Source organism: Microtus pennsylvanicus, chromosome 20 (assembly GCF_037038515.1).
Source record: "Microtus pennsylvanicus isolate mMicPen1 chromosome 20, mMicPen1.hap1, whole genome shotgun sequence".
Lineage (NCBI taxonomy): Eukaryota > Metazoa > Chordata > Mammalia > Rodentia > Cricetidae > Microtus > Microtus pennsylvanicus.
In genome coordinates this window covers 20,840,124-20,866,148 of record NC_134598.1, presented here as the reverse complement: position 1 = coordinate 20,866,148, position 26,025 = coordinate 20,840,124, and the positions used below count along the sequence as shown (strand labels likewise).

The window sequence follows — 26,025 nt, the reverse complement described above, 5'->3', positions numbered from 1 at the left end:
ATTATTGAAAAAGTAATTGTAATTTGTGCATTTGCCCTCTACTTTTTAATCAAGAGGATATTAGTTATACATAGATAACACTTCACTCTCTTCATATGTGTGCAGAGAGCTTAACTTTTCTGTGAAACGTTTGAGCTATATTTATTTTGTGAATGAAGGTAGCTTATCTTTCTGACGCCACACTTAAAGTTCTTTTCACATTTGCAAAGTAATCAAATAAATTAATATATAAGTTCTCATTTACATTAGTTGAGACATGAATTACATTACTATAAAACTATATCTGATATAATAAAATCCAGTTATATATATTTTGGGTTAGGGGGTCATTGTATTTTTATACTATTTTTCTTTTTATGTAACAGTGTTTAGAAACTAGGAAAAAAAGCTTTCTTCTTTAGACTCTCCGAATAACACAGGGGAAAAGCTATTTCTATGACTTGTAAATTCAAAATTTATTTCTGGTAACACAGCCTGCAGTTAAAAATTGAATCATTCCCATGAATCACTAAGTCAAAAATGCTATTGCAAATCTCCATCCACTGGCTCTAAGTGAACTGTGTGGAATGGGCCTGCGCAGTTAAATGTGGACAGGTTTGTAATCACTAAGTACAAAGCAGCTATTTAATGAATGTATATTTTACTTTGGGTACTATATAAAGTAGCTGAACTATTATATCACCTAAATCTTTCTAATTATATGGTATTTATTAATCATCCAACAAAAAAAGATTATGAAAGTAAATCAAGGAACAGATACTCTTACTCATGGGATATACCATACAAACTTTCATTTCCCAGAACAAAAAATTGTCCCTTATTCCTGTAGATATTGCCATCAAAATTTAGAGAGAACTTTATATATGCATGTTAGATTCATAATTTTCTTTTATTCAATGAAGTTGGAAAATGTTCCTAGAAGTCTATGTGAAAATCAACATGAATTATACTCTCTAAATAAAACAAATAAATTAATAGAAATAAAGATTGAGAATCAACATCTTTTTATCCACTAAGAACTATGATTATTGTTTGCGGGGCTTTCTAAAACCTGGAATACTGGTGTTCACAAAATTATCTGAATTATTCTGCCAAAATGATAGATAACCTAAATTTAACGTGTTTAAATTTTAATATTACATAAATAACTTTTCTTTCACTAGCTCCTGAAGGTCAGGAATATTTGACACAAAAGGGAAGGAATAAAAATCATTTTCCAGGTGAAAATGAAGTCAGAGAGTATTATAGATTCTTACCCTTGCCACAACAAATTGACACAAAGTGATTGTCTCATAATGACTCTCATATAGAAAATATTGTGTGGGCATATGATGTGTATGTGGGATCAAACATGACAGCACACATATGGAGGTCAGTGGACAGCTTCATATAGCTAGGTGTCCCCTTCCACCTCATATGGATTCTAGGCACACACCTTGGGATGTCTGGCTTGCCTTTCCTTAGTTTGTAAGTCATTTGGTATAATCAAATATATACAGTAAACCCTCTTTTATAATAAATATGTTAACAATTATTAATAATAGTTTGAATTATTTTTTATGAATAACAAACCAAGGGTCTCTTGCATACTAGGCAACTTTTATATCCCAGTTGTGTCCCCAGCTCCCATCAGAATTTTAAAACACTCAAGTTTTCCTTTGGGTGGAAGACAGATTTCTGATGGTTTTCTCCTTTTTAAAATGTTAATATCATAATTACAACATTTCTCCATTCCCTTTCCTTACTTCAAACTCTCCCAAACATTTCTTCCCACTTTTTAAAAAATTTCTGACATCTTTTATTATTGCCTACATATATGTATCTAGTAGACACATATCTATTATCTATTACATATTACATATATATATGTATATATATTCCTAAATATATCCTCCTCTGTTTATATAATGTTACTTGTATGATTATTTTCAGAGTTGGTCATTTGATTCCGGAAAAAATCTGATGTTCTTTTCCATGGGAAAGGCCGTCTCTCCTACTCCTAAATAATCTCAGCTACCTACAATTCTTTCTCTAAGGTGAAACCCTCATGAGCTTTCCTCCATCGACTTTGGCATGTCCATTGGCATCATCTTTCTTTAGCTCACATCTGGGCAGTCATCTTTAAGAGTTTACATGTGCAGTTTCTGGCATTTGTAAGAGACAAAATCTCATGAGCGAACACCCTGATGCTCTGGTTATTACAATCTTTCTGTCCCTTCTCTTGCATTGTTCCCTGAGCCATAGCTGCAGGATCATTCTGTAGATATTTCTATTGGGACTGGGTTTCAAAACTCTGTATTTTGACCTGTTGAGGTTTTCTGTAGTAGTCTGTGTCTGTTGTAAGGAGATGTTTCCTTGATGAGGGGTGAAAACTACAGTTACATGTGGTTATATGAACAAATGTTTATATATTATTTAAAGTTATGTTAGATGAGGAAATCATTGGCTGTGGATGTTCTTCTAATAACTGTGACCTTAGTAGCACTGATTAGGTTTTTATAAATATTGTTATTTATATTTTATATGTGTGTGTGTGTATCTGTGTACTTTTTCTGTGCATGACTAGTGGCCTGAACAGTGTGTCAGATTATACTGAGCTGGAGTTACAGAAGGCACATGGCTGCCACATGCGTACTGGGAACCAAACCTGGCCCTCCGCAAAAACAGCAAATGTCCTTAGTCACTGAGTCTTCTGTCAAGCTCTCTGGTAGTATCGATGCCTTATTTGAAGATAGCTTTCAAACTATGTCAGCAGTGTAACAACCTCCTGGCTTTTGGCTTTGTTCATAGTTGTATTTGTTTCTATCTTATAACGAGCAAATTCACTTGCCATTTAATTCTACAGCAGGAGGCTTGAAAATATGATATTTGAAAGCCCCTTCTGAATTTATTATAAAAAATAAAAACCAAAACATTATCAAGAGACTCAGAGACACATGGGGTCTTTTAGTTTTAGTTTGTTTTTTTAAGACATGGGCAGGGTTTCTTTCTTTTTGTAGCTCTGGCTGTCCTAACACTCAATCTGTAGACCAGGTTAGCCTCAAACTCAGAGATTCCCCTACCCCTGCTTTCAAAGTACTGGATTTTAAGGTATAAGTACCAACCCTGGCAAACACAGACTCTTCAAAATGCTCTTGAAGAATGTATCTTTACTTGGAAAAGGCTATTTTCTGATATCTTATCATTTTACTTAAATAAGGAAACGACATCTGTCTGAGACTCTGTATAACAGTGTTTTTGTGTGTGTTTTGTACTGAGGGGAATGAAATCAAAGACTTGCCCATGACTTTTACAGTGTTATTTACAGGCAATGGCTCAAAAGGAAGATATGGAAGAAAGAATCACAACCTTGGAGAAACGTTACCTCAGTGCTCAGAGAGAATCTACCTCTATTCATGACATGAATGATAAACTAGAAAATGAATTGGCAAACAAGGAAGCCATCTTGCGGCAGGTTCAGTACCACTGTTTTGAATTTCCTTTTTCTATGTGTGTGTTCCCATCATTTTCAAAAAGCATAGAATAAAATAGGATTTTTTAGCAGATTATGTTTTAAAACTTAGAATAGTATTAATGAAGCAATTTTTATTTTAAAGTTTATTTTTAACAAAACTAGAAATCACTCATATGAAAACAATGATGCAGCAAATACTGACTTTTGATCTAGATATGAAGTAGAAGCTAAGGAGTTTGTTTGTAATTACTTCATTAATTCTAGCCTCCAACTTCTGATTAGCTGTAATTATTCTACTGCATACTCTGAGAGCAAAAGACAAGACTATGTCTCAAGGTCACACACATCATAAATGTCAGTGCTGGAAGGTCTACCTAGACCCACAGCAAAAGAAAGAGCATCAGTCTATAAAACAACCGTGGCTTTCTCCCTGCTTCTGAAAATGAAGTTTTAATGGAATATACGCACCTAATAATTTAAACATTGTTTGCGGTTGTTCTCATGTTACATCAGCATACTAGAGGAACTGAACCAGAGATTATGATACACAATCCTAAAATACTATTTGTCCAATACAGAAGAGTTGTTTGTCTAATCTCTAGAGTGTGGCCTCCTGTGTACTATACTCCTTAGCTTACACCAGTCTAAAACTATGGTTTTAAATAGGTTTTTTGTTCTAATGGTATTCTGGAGTATTAATACTGAGCTATATTCCATTTGTTCAAGTGCTTTTCATTAGAAATTTCTTTACTGTTTGCTGCCAATGGTGAAATTGTTACTATTTTATTGTATTGAATTTCAGTAATTAAAACTGCCAAATAAATCATGAAATCATGACAACAGTCATCACCTAACATAGTTAAGTATGGTAATAACTGATTTTAAATATAGAGACATTGTCAAAGTACAAAGTCCAAATGACTCACTCTAGCTAACCTAACTCTTGTCTGTTTAAATGGTGCCCTCATCATCCCTATTTCAGATGGAAGAAAAGAACAGGCAATTACAAGAGCGTTTAGAACTGGCTGAGCAAAAGTTACAGCAGACTATGAGAAAGGCCGAAACTCTGCCAGAAGTGGAGGCTGAATTGGCTCAGAGAATTGCAGCCCTAACAAAGGTACTGCAACAAACACACGCGGTCAGCCTTGATGTGTTTGCAAAAATAACCGTCTATCAAAGTGGAGTCAGTAATTGCTCTCTTCAGGCTACGTGAACCTTACAATAGTCAGCTCTTTCTTTTCTTTGTTCATTATCACTTTGTTTCCTTGTGGCATATATCTTTCTTACAGTGAATTGAACGATTGTTACATGAGTATGACAAATTAACAAGAAAAGCAAAATTTCACATCGTCGCTATAGTAAAATTTTTATGGTAGTTTCTGCACATAATAACTATGTAATTTAAATTGTAAAACTATATTTATTAAATACTACAATTTAACCTGCTTTGTATGAGTGGTTTGCTATTGGAACAATAAAATATATTAACTGTTGAATAAGGTTGTATTGTAATACGGTGAACACTGAAGGAAGTCTAAAAGTTACAGATGAAAGTCATTAAGTTATATGAAACTACTTTTATAATTGTGTTTTCTTCTGAAAAAATGAAATTGGGTATAATGTATTGTATCGTTGTTGCATAGTATGCATTCTACGTTCTAAAACTGTTCTATATTATATATCATAAAGCCATTCTAATAGAAACATTTTAATTCTAATAGACCAATAGAAATCACATCCATTTCACCCAGAAAGTCCTGGTTTTGTCACTAGATCATGTTTTACTTTTATGTCAGTTGAAAGGTACACACATATTCTGAACATTCATAAAAACATTGCAGTTCTCTAAGTGGTCCAGGCTACACAAAGAATAGGTACTCAAAACATGTGAACTTGTATACTTTAATAATAGAGACCATTCAAAACTGGTACAGGAAGTTGGTGCAGTGTTTCAGAAAGGGACACAGTCTCACTATCTTTGTGGGAAAAGCAAAGAATAAGGTGAAGTGTTTGACAGTGTTCTTGTGTGTTAAAATGAAATATTCATATGAGAGAGCAAAAATTGGACAAAGATGAGCAGAACTGGAGATCATCAAATTACCTGGTGAATTTTTGAGTATTAGGATATGACCTGATGAAATATTAGTCTGTTAAGGAAAGGTTATTAAATTTAAATCCTTCTATATTCATAGACCACACCAGTAAATAACACTTGGACTTTGGAAAATATAGAGACTCAAAAGGTAGCATATACATTATGTAGCTTCAAGATATTTCCGAAGTTATATAAGGCTATCCAAGCATACCAAAAGTCTTATATTTTCTTTTGTATTTTAAATTGCTATAATATAGATTAAGACACACACATGGTTGTTTTAATCTAAAATATATAATGAGCTTGCCTAAAAAGTTACCATGTTAAATTTTGCTATTGTGTAATTCAATAAGAAAATATCTGGTAAGACTTTGGATAGAGTAACCATCAATATTTATTTCACTGATCAAAATATAAAAATTTAAAACTTTTTCTAAAGAAATACACCTTAAAATTCATTAAATCATTATCCAAAATGTAAATACATTGATGTATTTACAATGAAATATAATTTAAAATATAGCTATTGACTTACATAACTTTAAATTAAATAGTCTTAAATAATTATTTTATGATACAACCCCCAAAATTTTCTCTTTTATTACCATCATCTGGTAATGCTAAATACCTTTGTTAAGACATAGTACATAATATAGATAGGAATTAATTACCATAGTGGATAATCTTCCTCTTCATCCAAACTCTGATTATTCAATATTTTAGAAAACCTTAACTTTCTTCAAAATTCTTCTAAAAGTGCATAATTTATTCATTGACTCCTATCACTTTGGCTTCTATCAGCTTCTAGAATGACAGCATATTTCAGGTGTATATGATAGTTTTTATATTATGGACACAGTTTTATTTTGTTATCTCTTTAGCGTATACCATGTCTTTAACTTGAGTATGACAGTTCCTCTGGGCAATCTCACATCAACCATCTTGCACTCATCCATGTATTTACTCGAAACCCTCAGAGATGATATAATTAATTTGTTTTATTTTATTCAATTTAAATTTGCTGTCAGTTTAGATTATTTATGACCATCAGTGGCCTTTTATCTACTCCTCGTGAAACTTCCTACTATTCTAAATACAAATAGTCAGCTTGGTTTATGTCTCAGAATTTTCCTCTTGCATTTTTAAATGATATTCCACAAACTAATTAAGTATTTAATTTGACATATGCATATATACATGTGTCTTTTATTTTTACCAATCTCTACCATAACTTTCTCTTCAAGATTTTCTTGTACAGCCTTTTTTTTCATCATTCAGATTTTATATTCATATTCTTCTCGCAAGGATTTCTTTCATTGTTTGTCTAAAACCTTAATTCATTTGAAATTTCCCTATATCATATTAAAGAGTATAGCCAAAATGAAATATTCAAGGACAAATAAAAACAGACTGACCCTATAGCACTGGAATTGTGTCAGCCGCTACAACTGTGCTATCCCCAAGTCTAAAGGAAATAAATTTTGGTACTCTTGGCCAAAGTCTGTACCCTGTATTGCTTAGAGATGATAGCTGAATTTATTCTGACTGTTTTTTTAATCATCTAGTTAGAGAGATATGCAATGTAGGCAAAGCTCATGTAAAACTTTTAGACAGAATTCTCAATTAATGCCCATAAATAAAAACTAAATGTGATGGTTATATATAATTAACAATCAAAGTCCAATCTATACTCCCAATGTTACGATTAGTTGTATTTATTTCTTTAATTAAAATCCATATATCCTCAAGTAGGACATAACTCCTCTGGAATTTTATGAGGTATTTCATTAGTTTTAGTACTAATAAAAGTTTCAGTAATAACATAATTTAGAAATGACAATACTTGTATTTTGTGTATGAAGTGAATTTTCTCAAAGTTTTCTCATTTTCTTCAGTGAAGGAAGAAACATGATAAGGTTTGAAGATGTAAAAATTATACTTTTAAAGAGAGACTTCTAGAAGTTCAAATATCCGTATCATTCTTCTTAATCAGTCACTTATTGAATTTAATAACTTAAATTACTATAAAATACAAAGGTTTATTTACAAATTTAAGATACACAATTTCAACAACCTCTTTTCTGTATTTCTTTTCTTAATAGGACTTGCAAGTTTTAAATGGTATAAAAACAGAGGAGTGGAGAGATTGCTTATGGAAAACCTGAGATCAGTTCCCAGCACCCATGATGGGTGGCTCTCACTGTTACCTGTAATTCCAGTCCTGTTGACCCTCTTCCTGCCTTCCGAGGCACTGCACTCACATACACTAACCCACACACAGAAGCACACATACAAATATAACTAATTTGCCGGGCAGTGGTGGCGCACGCCTTTAATCCCAGCACTTGGGAGGCAGAGGAAGGGGATCTCTGTGAGTTCAAGGCCAGCCTGTTCTACAAGAGCTAGTTCCAGGACCGGAACCAAAAAAGCTACTGAGAAACCCTGTCTCGAAAATTTATATATATATAACTAATTAGACTTAAAACCTATTAATTAAAATTTAAATAATAAAACCTTGTTTGCTTGCATTTGAGGATCATGGTAGCTTTTACTGCTGCTTCTATTTGGAAACTTGTGTAAGACCCTTGGGAGCAAATTATGATAATCTATGTTTATAAAACAAATGCACGAGATAGGAAATCTAAATGATGAGCTATAATTTACACAAATGTTAAATGTTACTCCTTAAAGTAAGTTAGAATTTATTGTGTAATGTATCATAACTGCAAATTAACTGGTTACTATTCCTTTTAAGTTAATGCATGATATGTTTACATAAAGTCCTCTATTAGTTTAAAATAAGGTTCACTGTTTCCAAATGAGACAATAATATGTCAAAGGATATGTTCTAGAGTTAAAATTGTGTTACTGATATAAGATTGTTTTGGTGTTGTAATTATTTAACTTGCAATAATAATTAAAATGTTGACGTAATGCTAAAAGTACTTTATGCATAACATACTAATACAATTCAGCAATCAGCAACGTCCCATGTATTAACACTCTACACCTGTGGTGTCCTAACAGTAACATATGTAACTAGCCTCAGCAATTAGGCAATCACTAACTCATGGAGGCTCTGTGCTTCCATTTACTCTATGGTATTATTCTGTTTCATTGTAACAAATTAGTGCTGACATTCTTTTGATGTGGTCCTTCATATCATTTTTGAGCATTCACAAAGATTTTTGTCCTTATGACATTATTATTGCCTGATAAGTTGAGAACTTTTAATCGTTTTCATTTAAATATTTAAATTACACTGCTGGATAAGGCCATTGTGTCCCGGAGTCATTTTTTCATGGACCACTCACTGTGGCCAAGGAAGCTCAACCCTGTTTGAGTTTACTCATAATAACGTATCCTAGGCCTTAGTCTTACTTCTGATTTCTACATATGAGGCCTTCTATTATGTCCAAATATGATACCCCGAGTCATAGCCAAGAGAATTCTCCTTGAGATGCAAGGTTTACGTCATATTTTTTCTTAGTAATGAGAAAAAAACAAAAGATAAAGATGTTTCAGCATCTATCAGAGACATTCTAGTGTTTGGTTTCTCATAATTCCAGTTATTACATGTCATTTCCAGAGTTGCTTTAACTCACCTTGTAAAAGTCACTCATTGCCAGCTGTCACTAACCCTTCATACCTCAGGTCCACAGCTTTTTATTTGAGCATATCATTGTCTTCCATGTATAACCATCCATGGCATTATCATCACTTGATATCAGAATAGTTCCTTCTACATGAAATTTTGTCTATTAAAGTATTGAATCTGTTGTCACCTTTATTTTAAGCTTTCTGTACTATGTTCTGTTTGGTGTCAGTGTCTTTAGTTCTGATTTTTTCAACTTTGTCCCTCTCCTTTTCCTTGACCTGTTAGTCTGACCCAACCTCCTCTACCTCATCCGATGATTATCAATATGTTATGGAAGCTAAACTCCAAGAAATGATCTCCATACGTAGGAAGGTAGTCCTACTGGACTTTACTTTCTATCGCTAAATAGAATCCATCTAAGTTTTTTTTTCTTTTCATTTATAAAAATTACTTTACTTTTCTTTATTGATAATCGACCATCTGTGCAGTTCAGTGCTTCAGGAGCTTAAGATTGGACAATGGCAGGTTTGTGTTCAAACCATGCACTGTCTGCATGTCACATTTGGCTGATTTCACTGCTCATAAACAACTTGAGTGTTTTGCTGATGCTTGAATGGAACAGGCCTTTGTAGCTGACACATTTCAAGCAATGCTGTTCAGCTGCCTGTTTAAAGAAAGTTTATTTTCGGAAACTATGTTTGCGGTTGGTAGTAGCTTGCTTTACATTTTATTTCAGTTTACTTAGATGGGAGGAATGAACTCATCTTACATTCGAGGTCCACTCTCTGTATTTCTTAACAGGCTGAAGAAAGGCACGGAAATATTGAAGAACGTATGAGACACCTCGAGGGTCAACTGGAAGAGAAGAATCAGGAACTTCAAAGAGTATGTATGAAGCTTTTCCTTCTATCCTTAGATTTTGAAACCACAAGCTGCACACTGGAGGAAATATTTTTAATTAGAATCTGTGTTTAAAAACCATTGAGCTAGAAAATATTTACTTGAGTGATGTTACCCAGACACAGAAAGACAATTATTACCTGTACTTACTCATAAGAGGTTTGTAAACATAAAGCAAAGAAAACCAGCTTACAAATCGCAATCCCATAGAACCTAGATAACAATGAGGATCCTAAGGGAACTATATATGGATCTAATCTATGTGGGAAGTAGAAAAAGGCAAGATCTCCTGAGTAAATTGGGAGCAAGGGGACTTTGGGAGAGGGTTGAAGGGGTGGACAGAGAAAGGGAAGGGAGTGAAGAAAAATGTAGAGCTCAATAAAAATCAATAAAAAAATGATAAAGTTATGTTCTGAGCATTTGAAAAAAATAGTTTCTTTAAATTTAATCAAAACCATGCTTAGAATTATATTCAGTTCAAAACCAGCAAAACCATAAAATTAACCTTGAACAGCAGTGAGTGTTTTCTTTTTTATGCCAAATACATGTTTTGCTCTTTTTCTTAAATATAAGGCTAGGCAAAGAGAGAAAATGAATGAAGAACATAATAAAAGGTTATCTGATACCGTGGACAGGCTTCTGACAGAATCCAATGAGCGTCTACAACTGCACTTGAAGGAAAGAATGGCCGCGTTGGAAGAGAAGGTACGGTTACAGACAGGGCGAGAAGCACTTGCATGCTTAGCCCTGTTGTCTAGTTTGTGATGTTTTTCTACCCTGCGGTAATCATGGTTTGTGTCCGACATTCAGCTGACTTTCCTTAGCATAAAACGAGTCAATATAGTTTTAGGAAGTGAGCCAAGAATTTGAATAAAATATTATAACATCATGTTTTGAATAAATAACTATATGACGCATGATAAATATTAGATATTAGTATGTTTGTTAGAACCAAATATATTATAATATGCTGTGATTTGTGATAAAAAGTTTCATTTATCTTTTTACTATTTGTAAAAGCATACTAGGAAGACAAAGATAAATACTGAGTGTGGGTCTACTTGAAACTGTTGAGAGTTTAATCTGCTAACTACCAGGACTGAAAGTCAACGCATGGGAGGCTATGTCAGTAAGAGGATTACTGCTGTTGGCAGAAGAGCGTTTAGGAACCCCTAATCCCGACTACATGGGTTTCAAGAACCCTGTTTTTATGTTCAGCCTGAAACTTGATACACAATCATGCCTGTCACTTGGATAACTGGAAAATATCACACCAACCAAATGTTGAGCAGGTGGCCAAACCCAGACCTACACCAGAGGGTAATCACCAAAACCTAAGGAAGACAAATTGTTTCAAGAATCTCAATAGAATTTCAGTTACTATCTTCTTCAAGCATTTTACATTGACATCTAATCAGGAAACAAACATGTTTTAACAAAATGTTAGCAAATTTTGATTTATTGACACATTAAAAAGTAAAAGCATGTTTCTAATAGTTGACCTGGTACTCACCACTTACCAATTGAAGGATAGCTTAATTATTTCTCATGAAAAACAGTCTGAGAAGCTCAGAGGGTAATATTTAGGCTGTTTAGGCTTCACTGGAAGCCAAGTGAAGCAAATTAGTATTTCTCATATAAATAATTTATTTTGCAAAGTGTTGAGTGTCACTTTTAAAGATTTCAATGAAACTAAGTTTCCATAGAAACCAGGAAATAGATTTACTAAGGGAGAAATCATAAGAGGTTCTGGAGTGCTCAAGTATACATATACAGATTTAAATATATTCAGCATATTGCTTCTTTCTTTTTTCTTTTCCATAGAATGTTTTGATTCAAGAATCAGAGACCTTCAGAAAAAATCTTGAAGAATCTTTACATGATAAGGTATTTGGAAACATTTTGCCAGTTATCTTATTCACATTGATGAATACATCATAAAGTAAATGTGATGAAAATAATTTTTGGTTATACTCTTAAATTATTTTAACTTTGTATGCTTATAGCAGAGCATAAATTTATATAGAAATTGGACAATTTTTGGCATTGAACACACTGAAAGCCAGTATTCTGCAAACTCAACCAAGGTTAACTAAAAATCGCCATTAATCACTATCTCAACCTTTACATAAATAATTTATATAAATAAAATAAAAATATATTCACTAGGTTTTGTGTCGTCTGAGAAATTATTTCTGAGAAAAACAATGTGTCTATTATATAGAAAAATGGTGTCATTAAATACTTCTAGCATCGTCTTACTTCTAAAGCAATTGAAAACCTAGTAGAAGAAGCTTCTTACCTTACAAACAGGGATTCAGAATGGCAGAAACAAAGGACAAATAGGGTAGGGTGGGCACAGTTAGTAAAGATCACAGTACACTGATGATATAAAAAACAACTTTGGGGATGCAGGATGCAACTAAAAAATTAGGCAATGGCACAGAGCTACAGACACAGCCTGAGTATAGGTACTTGTTAGTTTTGAAGGCTATGCATAAGTGTGATACTTTAAAATAGGAGAGGGGTTTGATGAGAACCAAGCATTTATATTGCAGGAGATGTGACTTAAGAGGCTGACAAAATATGGACTGTAAATTTCTTAAAATTTGAGATACTAATACTAGTAATATGTAGCATCCTACTTGATTTGTCTTGTTTCCTTAAAATGTCATTTAAAACACCAGCTTAATATACATCCTCTAGTTGTGCATTGGAAACACACACAAAAAGGAAGAGTGAAAGATAAGGGGAAAAGGGACCAAAGAATAAAGGAGAGAGTAACAAGTAGAAAGAAAGTAAAAGGAAGGCAGGAAGAAATGAATTAAAGGTTTATCATATGTACAATAATACATAAGATACTTAAAATATGACAGGAATGGGAAACTTAACAATTTCATGGGATGTTATTAGTATAGTCTGTGATAATTTGAAGATAATAGTCATTCAGTTACAGAGTTGGAATGTCTATGCTCTTAGGATATGCTGTTTAATTCAGCACTATAGCAGGGGTAGCTAAAGGATGGCGTTGAATTATTACTGAATGACTAGCAAAGTCTACAGAGAAAAAAGGCTTTATTTTTGTAAGCTCTTACACAAACTTGGTGGACAGTAGTGGTCCAGGGGAGTTTGGACCCTATGGGCATCACAGAGGAACCAAGGATGGGTGACTAGATGAATCATCAGAATTTTGTTTGAAGATGCACATGTGTCGTGAACTAGTTCTGACCAGATTGTGAATTTTGGACTTGATCTTGTTATGCAATGTGAAGTTATTTAAAGTTCCGTGGGTTCCTGGCAAGATCCTCAAAACCTACTCCCCCAACACCTACTCCAGCCTGTAGCTGTAGCAATCTGCCCAAGCAACCAACATTCCAAGTCATATTATGCATTATATCCTTGCTAATGTCAATCTCCAGAAAAGGTATTCCTAGAACAAACTTCATTTTGGGACTGTCTTTTTGTACAGCTAAGCAAACTCACTGATCTTAGTACATGTATAATTGTTCAAATGTACATTCAAGCACCACTACCACGTAACCAGGCCAACATTACCAGCAATCTTCTAAGTAAATCACATGCAACTTCGTTTCCCCCATTAGTCAAGGTACAAAATCAAACTTGAAACTATCGCAAACTCTTGTGTTTATACAATTTTTCTCTTTCAAACCAGTAGGTAAGTTCTGTTACTTCTATTTAAAATATAATAAAAATCTTTCCACTTTGTCCCAGAAACATTCATATCTACCCCGTGATTCTGTTTATAATCTTGGAGAGCTATAGACAGTTGTATTTCTACCCTGCTTCCAAAATTCACGTGATTCTTTATTCAGAGTCTATGCAGGGATGGTGCAGAGATGCTTCTCTGCTCAGATTTTCCCATTTTGTTCCCTTTCCTTCTCACAGTAATAAGCCAGAGAGTTTTAAGAAGCATTAGTGCTTTTCCCTTCATTCTGCGGTAATTTTACTTAATCTACACCCTACCTATATTTTGCTTTGATGTCTCTAAGCCACCAACCTGGGGGTTATATCCTGTCTCTCCAAATATACTTTCATCTACAATGTTCTTACTTAATATGTTCTTTTATTTTAATCAGGACATCACTCAAATGTCATGTTATATATCGTATTTTAATAATTCTTCTATTATCTTCCTAACAATGTAATTTACCTGTTCATTTTACTTATAAGTTGTCTTTTTTATTAATGTACATTTAGAACAAAAGCAACACAATTCTTTTATACTCGGTGTAAAGAAAAGAAACTCAATGAATATTTTTCTGAAAATAATTAAGTTGAAGAAGCAATTATTTCAAGCAAATTATTTATTTGAATATCATATATTTTGAAGTTATGTTCTATCATAAGAGGTGTGCCAAGAATATAGAAGTAATAAATAATTTACAAATTTGTCAAAAGAATTTAGGATAATTAGTTCTGAGATCCCTAACATGTACTCGAAATGTCACAGAGGCTATAATATCATAGTGTTAATTTTCTATTGCTGTAAAGAGACATCATGCCTAAGTCAACTCATAAAAGACAGAGTTTGTTAGGGCGTCCAACTAGAGGGTGAGTCTATGACTATCATAGCAAACTGAATAGAAGCAAGCACAGGCATGACATTGGAGCAGTGCCTGAGAGTTCAAATCTGATCTACAAATAAGAAAAGAACAGACAACTACATGGAATATTGTGGGTTTTGATACCACAGAACCCATCCCCAACGACATAACATCTTCTGAAATGCTACACCTCCTAACTCTTCCCTAACAGTTCCACAAACTGGGAACTAAGTATTCAAATATATGAACCTATGGGGATCATTTTCATCAAAACCAGTCATTGTATGGTGAAAAAAGGAATATGAATCAAATAAAATGTAAGAGTCAGCTAGTGAGAAACTGTCGAAACTAAGGACTCACTAACACACATATCAGAATCAAGTATTAAAGCATTATGAAATAATTTCATAAGCACTTAGCTAATAGCTGTGAGACAACCCAGTCTCCATAAACTTACTCACTGAGGTATTTAATACTAGTCTAAAAAAATATAGGCAAACAAAATCAAGCCTGTAGTTAAGTCATTGACAGCCATTCTTTCATGCTAAATCTTTCTAATCTTATTTATACTTCGTTTATTTATTTATTCACATCTCAAGAAATCTAAAAAGTATGAATTTTTCGTTTCCATTTTAAGATGAAATTCTGCTCCCTTACATCATGTGCCCTTCAACCATGATGAAAAAAATAGAAATGTTTCTTTTTATTTCTTTTTATATGTTAGGGTTCTCTAGTGGAATATAACTGCTTAAATGAAAATATATCTATTCCATATATATATACATATATATATACATATATATATTATATATTCCATATACTCATATATATGAGTGTGTTTCAGGCTTTCAATGGAAGGTTCAAGAATCTAATAGGTTTTCAGTCCACAAAGCTGAACATCTTAGTTGGTCTTCAGTACACACAAAATCCCGAAGAAGTAGGCTCTAATGCCAGTGAAAGAAAAGACTTGCCACGGAGAGTGAGAGACAGCCTACAAAGAGCAAGCTTCCCTCTCAAAATGTCCTTTACATAGGCTCCATGAGAAGAAGTGGCCCAGATTAAAGATAGAGCTTGCCACCTCAAAAGATCTGGATTAAAAGTAGATCTTCCCAACTGAAACAAATTCACTAAAGAACAAAAACAACAAAATAATACTTCTTCACAGGAGAGCCCAGCCCTTGGATTTTTGTTAATTCCAGATGTAGTCAAGTGACAACCTAAAGAGTAGACATCACACTCACTGTATGTAGAGATGTTTTATTTAACTTGAAACAGGATGTGATTTGTCTTTTGCATTTGAAGTAACCTATCTTATTAATGATTACGATAATCTCACAAATTTGTAAAAATTTAGGATTAATAAGTACCAGGGAGTAGAGGTGATTTTGTTGACTTCTGTTATTGGCATATTCATTATGAAAGGTAAACACAAGTATAGTTTCTGATTATATCCTGTTTACTTTAATAAATTATAAGCATTTTCCCTTTTAAATACTTATTTATTTATTTATTAAAAATTTCCACCACCTCCCCTTCTCCCATTTCCCTCTCACTCTCCCCTCTCCCCCTTCCCCTCCCTCTCCAGTCCTAAGAGCAGTCAGGGTTCCCTGCCCTGTGGGAAGTCCAAGGTCCTCCCCCCTCCATCCATGTCTAGGAAGGTGAGTGTCCAAACAGGCTAGGCTCCCACAAGGCCAGTCCATGCAATAGAATCAAAATTTATTTACACAATAATTTATCACAGTTGAATGCTGATACTTTGGATGTGACCTTCACGTGAGTAACTGCTTTTTGATTTTTAGGAACGGTTAGCAGAAGAAATTGAGAAGTTAAGATCTGAACTTGACCAAATGAAAATGAGAACTGGCTCGCTAATTGAACCCACTATATCAAGGTAATACTTAGTTAAATGTCTATTTGTGATTTAGCCAGCATCAAATAAATGTTCTCACATTTTCCTTCATTCTCAAGTAACCTAAGAGTCTCATATTTCTCAGTAGACATTGTCATGTTTTATCTATAAAATTAGTTTCCAAATTCAGAGATAATTTCTAATTTGTAAACCGTCTTTGAAGACATGTGTTCAAAATATAACTGAAAAAAATCTGTGTTCTCTGTACAAGTATATAGCTATAAGTGCATAAAGAATTCTTAAATTAAAAATAAGATCATGTAGAGAAATTATACTCTTTTCCAAGAGGAGATATGAACATTTTTTGTTTTCATTAAACTATTTTTTCCTTTCATTGAAAATGTGTTTTTCTCACATAAAATATCCCACTTTTGTTATGGTCTCCCTCTTTTTACTCCTCCCAGTTCCTCTAATCTCCTATCTGAATCCACCCCCTCTCTTTTTCTAATTAGAAAATAAAAAGACCTCTAAGAGATAAAAATATATAATAAAATTTAATAATTTAAATCTAAAATTAACACATCCGAATAGGGCAAAGCAAAAAAGAATGAAACCTAAGAAAAGGTACAAGAAATATAAATAGACATACAGAATTGCCATTTGTTCACACAGTCAGGACTTCTATAAAAATACTAGACTGGAAGCAATAATATATAAGGACCAGTGCAGGCCCTATGCATGCTAATTTAGTCTTTCTGAATTATTTTATGTATCAATTCTGAAGATATATATATATATATGCATGTATATATTCATATTTATGTATATGAAGATTCTATTGTATTATAGTTTCATACTATTCTGCAAGTGGCTCTTAATTACAGCTGTCTCTCAGCATATTCCTTTCTTCACCCCCATCTTTCCTATCCCTCCTCTCTTGATCTAGTATGTCCTTCCCATCCATCCATAACTATCTATTGTATTTCCCTTTCTTATGGAGATATATCTGTCCCCTTAGTCCCTTACTCTATACCTATCCTCTGTGGAACTATGGACTATAGCTTAGTTATCATTGCCTTATAAGCTATTATCCACATTGAAATGAATACATAGAGTGTTTGACTTTCTGGACCTCGTTTACCTCACTCAGGATGATTTTTTTTTTCTAGTTTTATCCTTTCACCTGGAAGTTTCATGTTTTTTAATCAGCTTAGTAATGTTCCATTGTTTAAATGCATCACATTTTCTTTTAATCAATTGAAAATTAATATGGGAACTGGAATTACATATGGACAAGAACCATTTAGTAGAGTTTAGCCATGCTCACTGTTCTGTCGTACTATTATTAAAGAAAGAAGACATGGAATAATCAGTGAGTGGGTAGATAAATATACATTATGATAGATAACTACATTTGACAATAATTTATGTGCAAGTTAGTTGTTTCCCTATACATATTAAGAGACAATAAGATGTCTTTGAATCTATTCTCTTTGGATGGATACGTTGCTCAGCCTAGATAGGTAGGGGGAGGCCCTCGGACCTTCCACAAAGCAATGTGCCTTACCCTCTCAGAGGAGTGGGTAGGGGTGGGATGCTTTATTTGCCAGACAGGGATGAACTAGGGCTCCAGTGGTGGTGAAAATAGATGTTGTTGTGAGGAAACAGTTAAATGCTACCTTGTAGACTGTTACAACCATGAAATCCCAAAAAGAAAAAAAATTAACTAGAATAGCATGTGGCAATTATACATTTAAGTTGAAACTGCAAGAATGATAGACATATAAACATGTTAAGAGGCCATTTCAGCAGAAATAATATGAGGTTCAGGGACACAGAAATTAAATAAAGTATAAATTATTGAAGAACTTTCATGCCAGTCAGGTAAGCGGGATGGAGAAGGATGGTAAAGAGTAAATAGTTCCTGTGAATCTATAAAGTAGGAAATCCCAAATTATAGAGGCCTCGATGCCACAGCAAGGTGTTGTATGCCGAATGTTGGTAACATGAGTTTTACTTTGTTCCATAACTTTTAAATGATATAGAATTCATAGGAAACAAAACAAGAATGCCATTTTCTAGAATGACAAGTTGTAATGTTGGGCACTCCACTGTGATGCCAAACATTTACCTGAGCAGTCATGAGTGATACAGATTCAGGATAACTTAATGTAGGTTCGTTGAAGACTATAATTCTCTCCTTTCACTCACTCATTGGTACACTAGAATTATTAAAGTGTTCACAGTCTAGAGGCATATCTTTCTGGATACATAATGGTGACTAAATTTAATCTTTTTGTTCATAAAATAAAATGTCTGCCCAAAACACTATGTCTAAGAGTTATATCATTTCTGATTATGACTTGGTTAGTTTACTTTTATATATCACTCATTCAGTATTAGATAAGTCCATGTTCATTGCTATAAAAATATTAAGTGTCAGCTATTTGAAGAGGATTCCTTGTTTCATTTGATATAATTAATCATCTGGTAAAACAAGGTCTTCCTTAAGTTGGGTTATCATCATCCACTAAGGCAAACAGCTGGAATACATCTAAGCTTTTTAAATCTTGACCAATATAGAATAAAAGTTTATCACTAATCTCAATGTGAATTAAGGAAGGTGTTATCATCAATCAGTAGAAGCACAAAGTTGTAGAACAAGCACCTAGTGATGACGGATCTTTGATTTCATTTTATAGGACAGCATGAGTTGCTTTTGTTATCAGCATCACTATTACAAGAGCAAATTGAATTTGCTGTAAATCTATATACAGACAATGTGTCTGACTATGTTGTGGTTAGTGTAGTTTATTATCATGTTTATTGAAAACCAATGTGGTGATATTTTTTTCAATTGCAATTTTCCACCTATTTCATTTCTAAGCAAATTGCAGCATCAAGTGTGATTACCAAGATTTGTCTTCATCTTGTAACAATGATTTACCCAAAGCTTAAATCCTAGCTATTTACCAAAATTAGATTATTAACTGTAAAGCAAGCATTTTTCTGTTTCTCTAAATTGGACAACAAAACACTGCAGGATAGAAAATGTTAGTAAATTTCTCTATAATTTTTAAAACTTAAAATTACTGAACTCATAAGTTCAGACATTTTCAGTAAACACAGCATGAATCATTTAAAAATACAGCAATAAATGGTAGATATTAAGATACAAATGAAAAAACATACAGAATGTCTAGAATTTAAATCAATGGACCTTAACTATTAATGTTAACATGTTTCATTGTAGTACAACATTGAAGACCACATGTACAACAAGGTTATAAGTGTAGTCTAAAATGAGAAAATGTACCACACCTTCAAGAATGAAAATCTACCCCGTCATATGACACACATGTCCAAGAGCATAGCAAGAATAGCACTGTTCACTCTGGAGGTTCATTTGCTTGAGAGATTCTGCCTTATTGACAATTTAGAAGCAGGTAGTAGCAGATTTAATTTGTGAGACTCAGTATATTTTTTTTGTTTTGTTTTCCAGATCGCATCTAGACACCTCAGCTGAGTTGCGGTATTCAGTTGGGTCCCTCGTGGATAGCCAGTCTGATTACAGGACTACTAAAGTAATCCGGAGACCCAGGAGAGGCCGTATGGGTGTGCGAAGAGATGAGCCGAAGGTGATTGTTTTTTGCTGGCATTAGTTATTTTAGCTACATATACATGATACTAGTCTAGATAAGTTTCTACTTGAAGAGACTCCCAAATTCCAGCATTAATTTATGTTAGTTTTGAGGATGGAAAATGGCATATTTTAAAATTAACTAGTGTAAAACATTTAATAAGTACAAGAGCTTTCCACATATTTATTTGTCATTATTAATAATGTGCAATTTTTATCCTTATTTCAGGAATTTTAAGGTTTAGGCAAAGAAAGATTAAGTGTTCCACAGTACAGAGCTAGCACACTAATTGATTCAAAATTGGAGGTAGATGTAGATAATGAGAGATACCATGTTTTAATCATTATATTACATTGCCAAGCAAATGGACATTTGGTAGGCTTAGATTCTTGAGTACTGACATTTATATTTTAACTAAACTAAAGAAAAACTTTGTTAAAATCACTATTTTAAAACATTTTAAAAAGAGTATCTAGACTTTTAAAAGTACCTGTGAAGTCTGTGCTGTAGGACAATGATCTGTACCCTGTCATTTGTATTTTAAATAATTGCTGATTGACCAAAAGCCAGGAAGTAAGTATGGGGGAGGGGGAGACCAGGCAGGAATTAGAGGTGGGACAATGAGAATTCTGGAAAGAGGGAAGTTTAATTCTGCAGTCATGACCCAGCCACAAAGGAAGCAAAATAGCAAGATGTGACTGTCTCACCATAAAAGGTACCAAGCCATGTGGCTAACACAGACAAGAATTGTGGGCTAATATAAGAGTTAATAAGAAGCCTGAGCTACTAGGCCAATCAATTTATGATTAATGTGGACCTCTATCTGTTTCTTTGGGACTTAACAGCTACAGTCCCATTCAAGATAAACTCTACTCTGGCCTTTTAATTTTTTTTATTTAATTTTTAAAGGTCTTATATGCATACTATGTTTATATAATGCTCACAACCTCTCTCTGATTCAATTCCTCTCATATCCCCTAAACCTTCTCAAATGTATGACTTCTTCTTTTATTATATTTATAAAAAACCATATATACAAAACAGCCTGCTCGGGTTCATCATGCCATTATTACAAGAGATCTAGAATACAAGAGTATCTCTTCTATTAAGATAGATCACCCTCATACCAGAACATACATTAAACATATAAACTTAAGATGCTAAGGATAGTATAGAAGAATAATTTTTGATCATTTCAACTATGAGTACTATATATACACAATTTTCCCTCTCGTTCTGCACCAATCCCAGTGATTTTCAAATTCATGCTCTCTTAAATATTATTAATATGCTCATATAAATACATAGTTACAGCTATAACCTGCTGAGTTGTGTGTATATATTTAGGAGAGATCCCCTGGGATTGGATAAATTAGTGGAAGGCTTGTCCCAAGAAAAACTGATTCTTTCTCATCAGCTATTATTTGCATGTAGCTCTCCATGAAGGGGTGGGACTTTGTGGGATCCTCTACCCATGTGGGCATGCCAGCCGGTGCTATCAATGTGTAGATCTTCCTGAGCAAGCATGTTTCTGATATTCAGTAGTGTAATAAACTTAAGTCAGTTTTTTTATATAATCAATGCAGCTGCTTATAGAAGCAACACAGCTCCTCTGTTTCCAAAGTATATTTTGTTCATGCAACCATTTCTATGTATACAAAATACTGTTTTCTTTTTTTCATTAGCAATTTCATTTAATTATTTTGGTTGGTAGATAACATTAATAGTTCACATGTAACATTTGTGGAAAACATGAAAAATATAAATGAACACATAAAGACAAGATATTCTCAGTTCTTTTCTTCTTACTTTAACAGAAATAAATCCATGTCTTTGGTACCACACTGATTAGTAACATAAATGTTGCTTTAGATCTTTAATCATTAATTTAATATGCCCCAAATTGTAAATTTATCTCCCACATAACTCATTTTGAATGATGATAGCAGTGAAGTTAATTACATAAAAAGCATAAATTTCTAGGGCCCCTTTATTGAGATCACAGCTGGCAAAATAATTAATCTACTGGTTACTCAAAACTCTCAGAAGAATACTTCTGTTACTTAAAAAGCATAAACCATGCTTGTGTCAAAAGTTTAGTGAGGGTACAAGTGAACATGATAATAATAGACATGAAATTATGTTGTTTTTCAATATTGGAAGAAATACTTTGTTCAAATCTATCAAGTGAATTCTGAGAGAACAATTAATATGCAATATGCTACCTGCTAATACTTATGTGCTCATCTTTTCATAAGCAAAGTGTGAGTATGACTACTTGCTATAAGAAATGGCAGGGCTTGAATTTGTGAGGATTGATATTATATTTGGAAATCTGGAGGGGAAATGTTGCAAATGTAACAGCTTAAAAATAATCACTACCTTGAAAGCAAGTTGAATATAAATCATATGGAAATATATTATCCCTTCTCCTTCTAAAATGTTGATTTAAGTGAACAGTGGATAAATCCATCTCCTAAGATGTCAGAAAATATTTTATTGGGCGATTAAATTAAAATATTACTACTTGGTCTGCATTTGACTGAGCGTCTGTCAAATCATACATGCTGGTTTTGACGTTGCTGCGGTGGTTGTCAGTTTTCAGATTTGTTCTTTTAATATGAGTATCTGATTTGATCCCTTACCGTTCAGGTGAAATCTCTTGGGGATCACGAATGGAACAGAACTCAGCAAATTGGAGTCCTAAGCAGCCACCCATTTGAAAGCGACACTGAAATGTCCGATATCGATGATGATGACAGAGAAACAATTTTTAGCTCAATGGATCTTCTCTCTCCAAGTGGTCATTCCGATGCTCAGACTCTAGCTATGATGCTTCAGGAACAATTGGATGCAATCAATAAAGAAATAAGGTATCAATACGATGGTTTCAAGAGCTTAAAAAACCTTAATAGTCAACATACGTTTCCCTAGCTATTGGGATTGGCATCTCCTGGTGCCTTGCTAGACCTGCAGAATATCAGTCTCCCCCAGGCCTGCAGTTTGAAAATGTGCCTTATTATAAGATGTACCAAGGTAGGTCACCCTCTTTTAAAGAGTACACATGAGACATACAGAGTAATAATACTAATGATGATATAAAGGAATAATTTTTATGCTTTGGAGAATTTCATATATTAGTACTGTATTTACATCATTTCCTCTCTTCACTTCTTCCATTCAATTTCTCCTTCCTCACTCCCCATCTTTCTCACTTGTGAATGATCTGCTGTATTCAACAATGCCTGAGACTTGCCTTTCAACTTGGCCCTTCCTTATTTCAAAGGGAAACCTGGTTTTATATAGATTTCTTTTGAAGATTGATTGGGTACCTGATAAATGACTCAGGGATTAAGATCATCTGCTGTTCTTCCAGTGGCCCAGGGTTTGATTCTCAACAACCACCTTATGGTGCAAAGCTAATGGAAATTACAGTTTCAGGGGATCTGATGCCCTCTTCTTACTTTCACAGGCACTGATCTTGGACATTGTGCACAGATATGCATACACGTAAAATAAAAATAAGTCTCAAAAAGTGATTCATATTCCTTTTATTTGAAGGTTAAGTTTCCACAAATATGTATTTCAGATCATAAAACATAGAATTTGAATACAATAAATTGTTTGATTTCACTCCAATATGTTTCAAAATTAGACATAGGTATTATGAGGGTTTGTCTTTAAAATTAATTAACTATTACTTATAACTTTAAGTTAAAATTTTCACATATATTTACTTAAGTTCTTGGCCAATCAGGTTGATCAATAAAATTTCTTCCTGTATTCATGAAATACATGGACAACTTTTCTAATTTATGTACATTCCTTAAATATGAAAGGCTTAAGATATGTGGAAGATTTATTTTAATAAGTTAATGCCATAACTTGAATAGTCTATCAATCTTTTTGTGTTCTGTATTTGTATGTGCGTGTGTGTGTGTGTGTGTGTGTGTGTGTGTGTGAGAGAGAGAGAGAGAGAGAGAGAGAGAGAGAGAGAGAGAGAGAGAGAAAGAGAGAGAGAGAATATCTACATTTGGGCTTTTCTGAAACTCTTTTTGATGCCCAAGTTGACTTTGACATCATTATTATACTACATCTCTCTTGTCTTCCAAGAAGTGGGGTTATAGGCATATACCATATACCACCATGCCTGTCTTCATCATTTTGTGTTTTAATTCAGAGATAATGAAACATATAGAAGTTGTGTTTTAATTATAAATTATTTTATAGTAGGTATGAAAATGCTTTATAATTACACACTACACACAGAAGAGATAGTCGAAGTGAAAGTTTCCATTGTGCGACTAAAGCTGTCAAACTTGAAATTCTAATTACTATATGCCATAAAGAAAAAGGAACAGATGTTTTTAGTCATAGCTAGTAATTCCATGCAGTTTAAAGTTGTATAACCTCAGAAGGAAACAGAAATGCTAGTTTTGAAATAAAATTTCACAGTAGTTAACTGAGTAGTGTATTGGGTGAAATCCAATTGCCACTAGCAATCTCATAATGCTCATAATGGAAAAAAATGATTCTATCTTCTAGGCTAATTCAAGAAGAAAAGGAATCTACAGAATTGCGTGCCGAAGAAATTGAGAACAGAGTGGCTAGTGTAAGCTTGGAAGGTCTGAATTTGGCAAGGGTCCATCCCGGTACTTCCATCACTGCCTCTGTTACAGCCTCCTCGCTGGCCAGTTCATCTCCCCCGAGTGGACACTCAACGCCAAAGCTCACACCAAGAAGCCCTGCCAGGGAAATGGACCGCATGGGAGTCATGACCCTGGTAATGAGGATGCTTCGAGACAAGCTTGATCTGTTGTTATTTGTGCTTAACCACAGGATATGTCCTCACAGCTGGCTTTCTGTGCATTTTATTGTCTCTTTACACATGAAAACAATGTATAAATTTCTTTGCCACCACAGCCATTTTTAGGAGTTCCTGTCATCCATCAACCACATTAGGAGTGAGGAAACAGTAGAACCTATAAGTATGCTTTTATGGTGAAGTATTATCCTTTTGTTTTTAAAATATATTCTTAATGTCAGTATTATACTGATATTATAATTGTCAGTACATTATCAATCATTGAGAATTTCATACTCTGCTTATTTGGATATTTACTTTCCCTGCCTACTACTCCTATATCCATATACCCCCTCCAAAAGCTCCTGAAAACCCTTATCTTTCTCTTTAACAACCTGCTAAGTCCTATTTGTGATGCCCAAATATTCTCAGAAATGGTGCCTTCCATTGGATTTTGTTTGACCTACACAATCTCAAAAAAAAAAAAAAAACTAATTCTCACTCCCCCAAAGTCATCAACTGTCCGTTTCTCCTCTGGATCCACTTCTTCTCACATACTAGAGTACTGATTGGCTTGACCTTGTGCAAGACTTTTGCAGGAAAAGAAGCTCATGAATACAGCAATTTTAGCACAGCCAGGAGACAGTTTTGCTCCAGCTCTCCTCAAGCCAGGCTCTTTTGATCTTTCTGCTACCTCTTCCTCAATAGTACCTGAGTCTTGTGGGAGAAGTGATATAGATGTCTCCTTTGTGGCTGAGCACTCCACTCACACTTGCTCTCTCTCTATGGACCAGTTGTTGAGTTTCTGCATTCAGAAGCATTCGGTGAACAAAGAAAAATTCCTATTATGTTTGTGAGTTGCACCAATCTCTGGATACAGAGACACAGAATAGAAAGAAGTATTATACTATATTTACCTATCAGAATAATAGTGGTGGGTGTACCCCAGGGCCCAGCCATAGGTTCTTGGCCAGTATTACAGCACCAGGCATGCATTTCCTCCTGTTCAGCACTCCTGAACACAATCCAAAAATAGTCGGTTACCTCCATAACACTTGTATCACTATTGCACAATTAGACATACCCTGCCATCCCATCATTATTGTAGCTCACAGTGCT

General features: G+C 33.9%; 1 protein-coding gene across 13 annotated transcripts in view; it reads left to right on the top strand.

Annotated features, from left to right (window-relative positions):
• Window positions 1–26,025, top strand: part of Ppfia2 (PPFI scaffold protein A2) — a 345,304-nt gene that overhangs the window by 254,639 nt on the left and 64,640 nt on the right. For 12 of the 13 annotated variants that reach the window (XM_075954444.1, XM_075954445.1, XM_075954443.1 and 9 more), the window contains 9 exons: window positions 3,308–3,454; window positions 4,437–4,571; window positions 9,949–10,032; window positions 10,621–10,752; window positions 11,872–11,934; window positions 16,412–16,503; window positions 19,964–20,099; window positions 22,755–22,975; window positions 24,648–24,885. In XM_075954444.1, the coding sequence (XP_075810559.1) occupies window positions 3,308–3,454; window positions 4,437–4,571; window positions 9,949–10,032; window positions 10,621–10,752; window positions 11,872–11,934; window positions 16,412–16,503; window positions 19,964–20,099; window positions 22,755–22,975; window positions 24,648–24,885 (1,248 nt within the window). Of the gene's footprint in view, window positions 1–3,307; window positions 3,455–4,436; window positions 4,572–9,436; window positions 9,520–9,948; window positions 10,033–10,620; window positions 10,753–11,871; window positions 11,935–16,411; window positions 16,504–19,963; window positions 20,100–22,754; window positions 22,976–24,647; window positions 24,886–26,025 lie in introns of those variants that run through there. The other variant, XM_075954456.1, reaches the window with a different exon arrangement.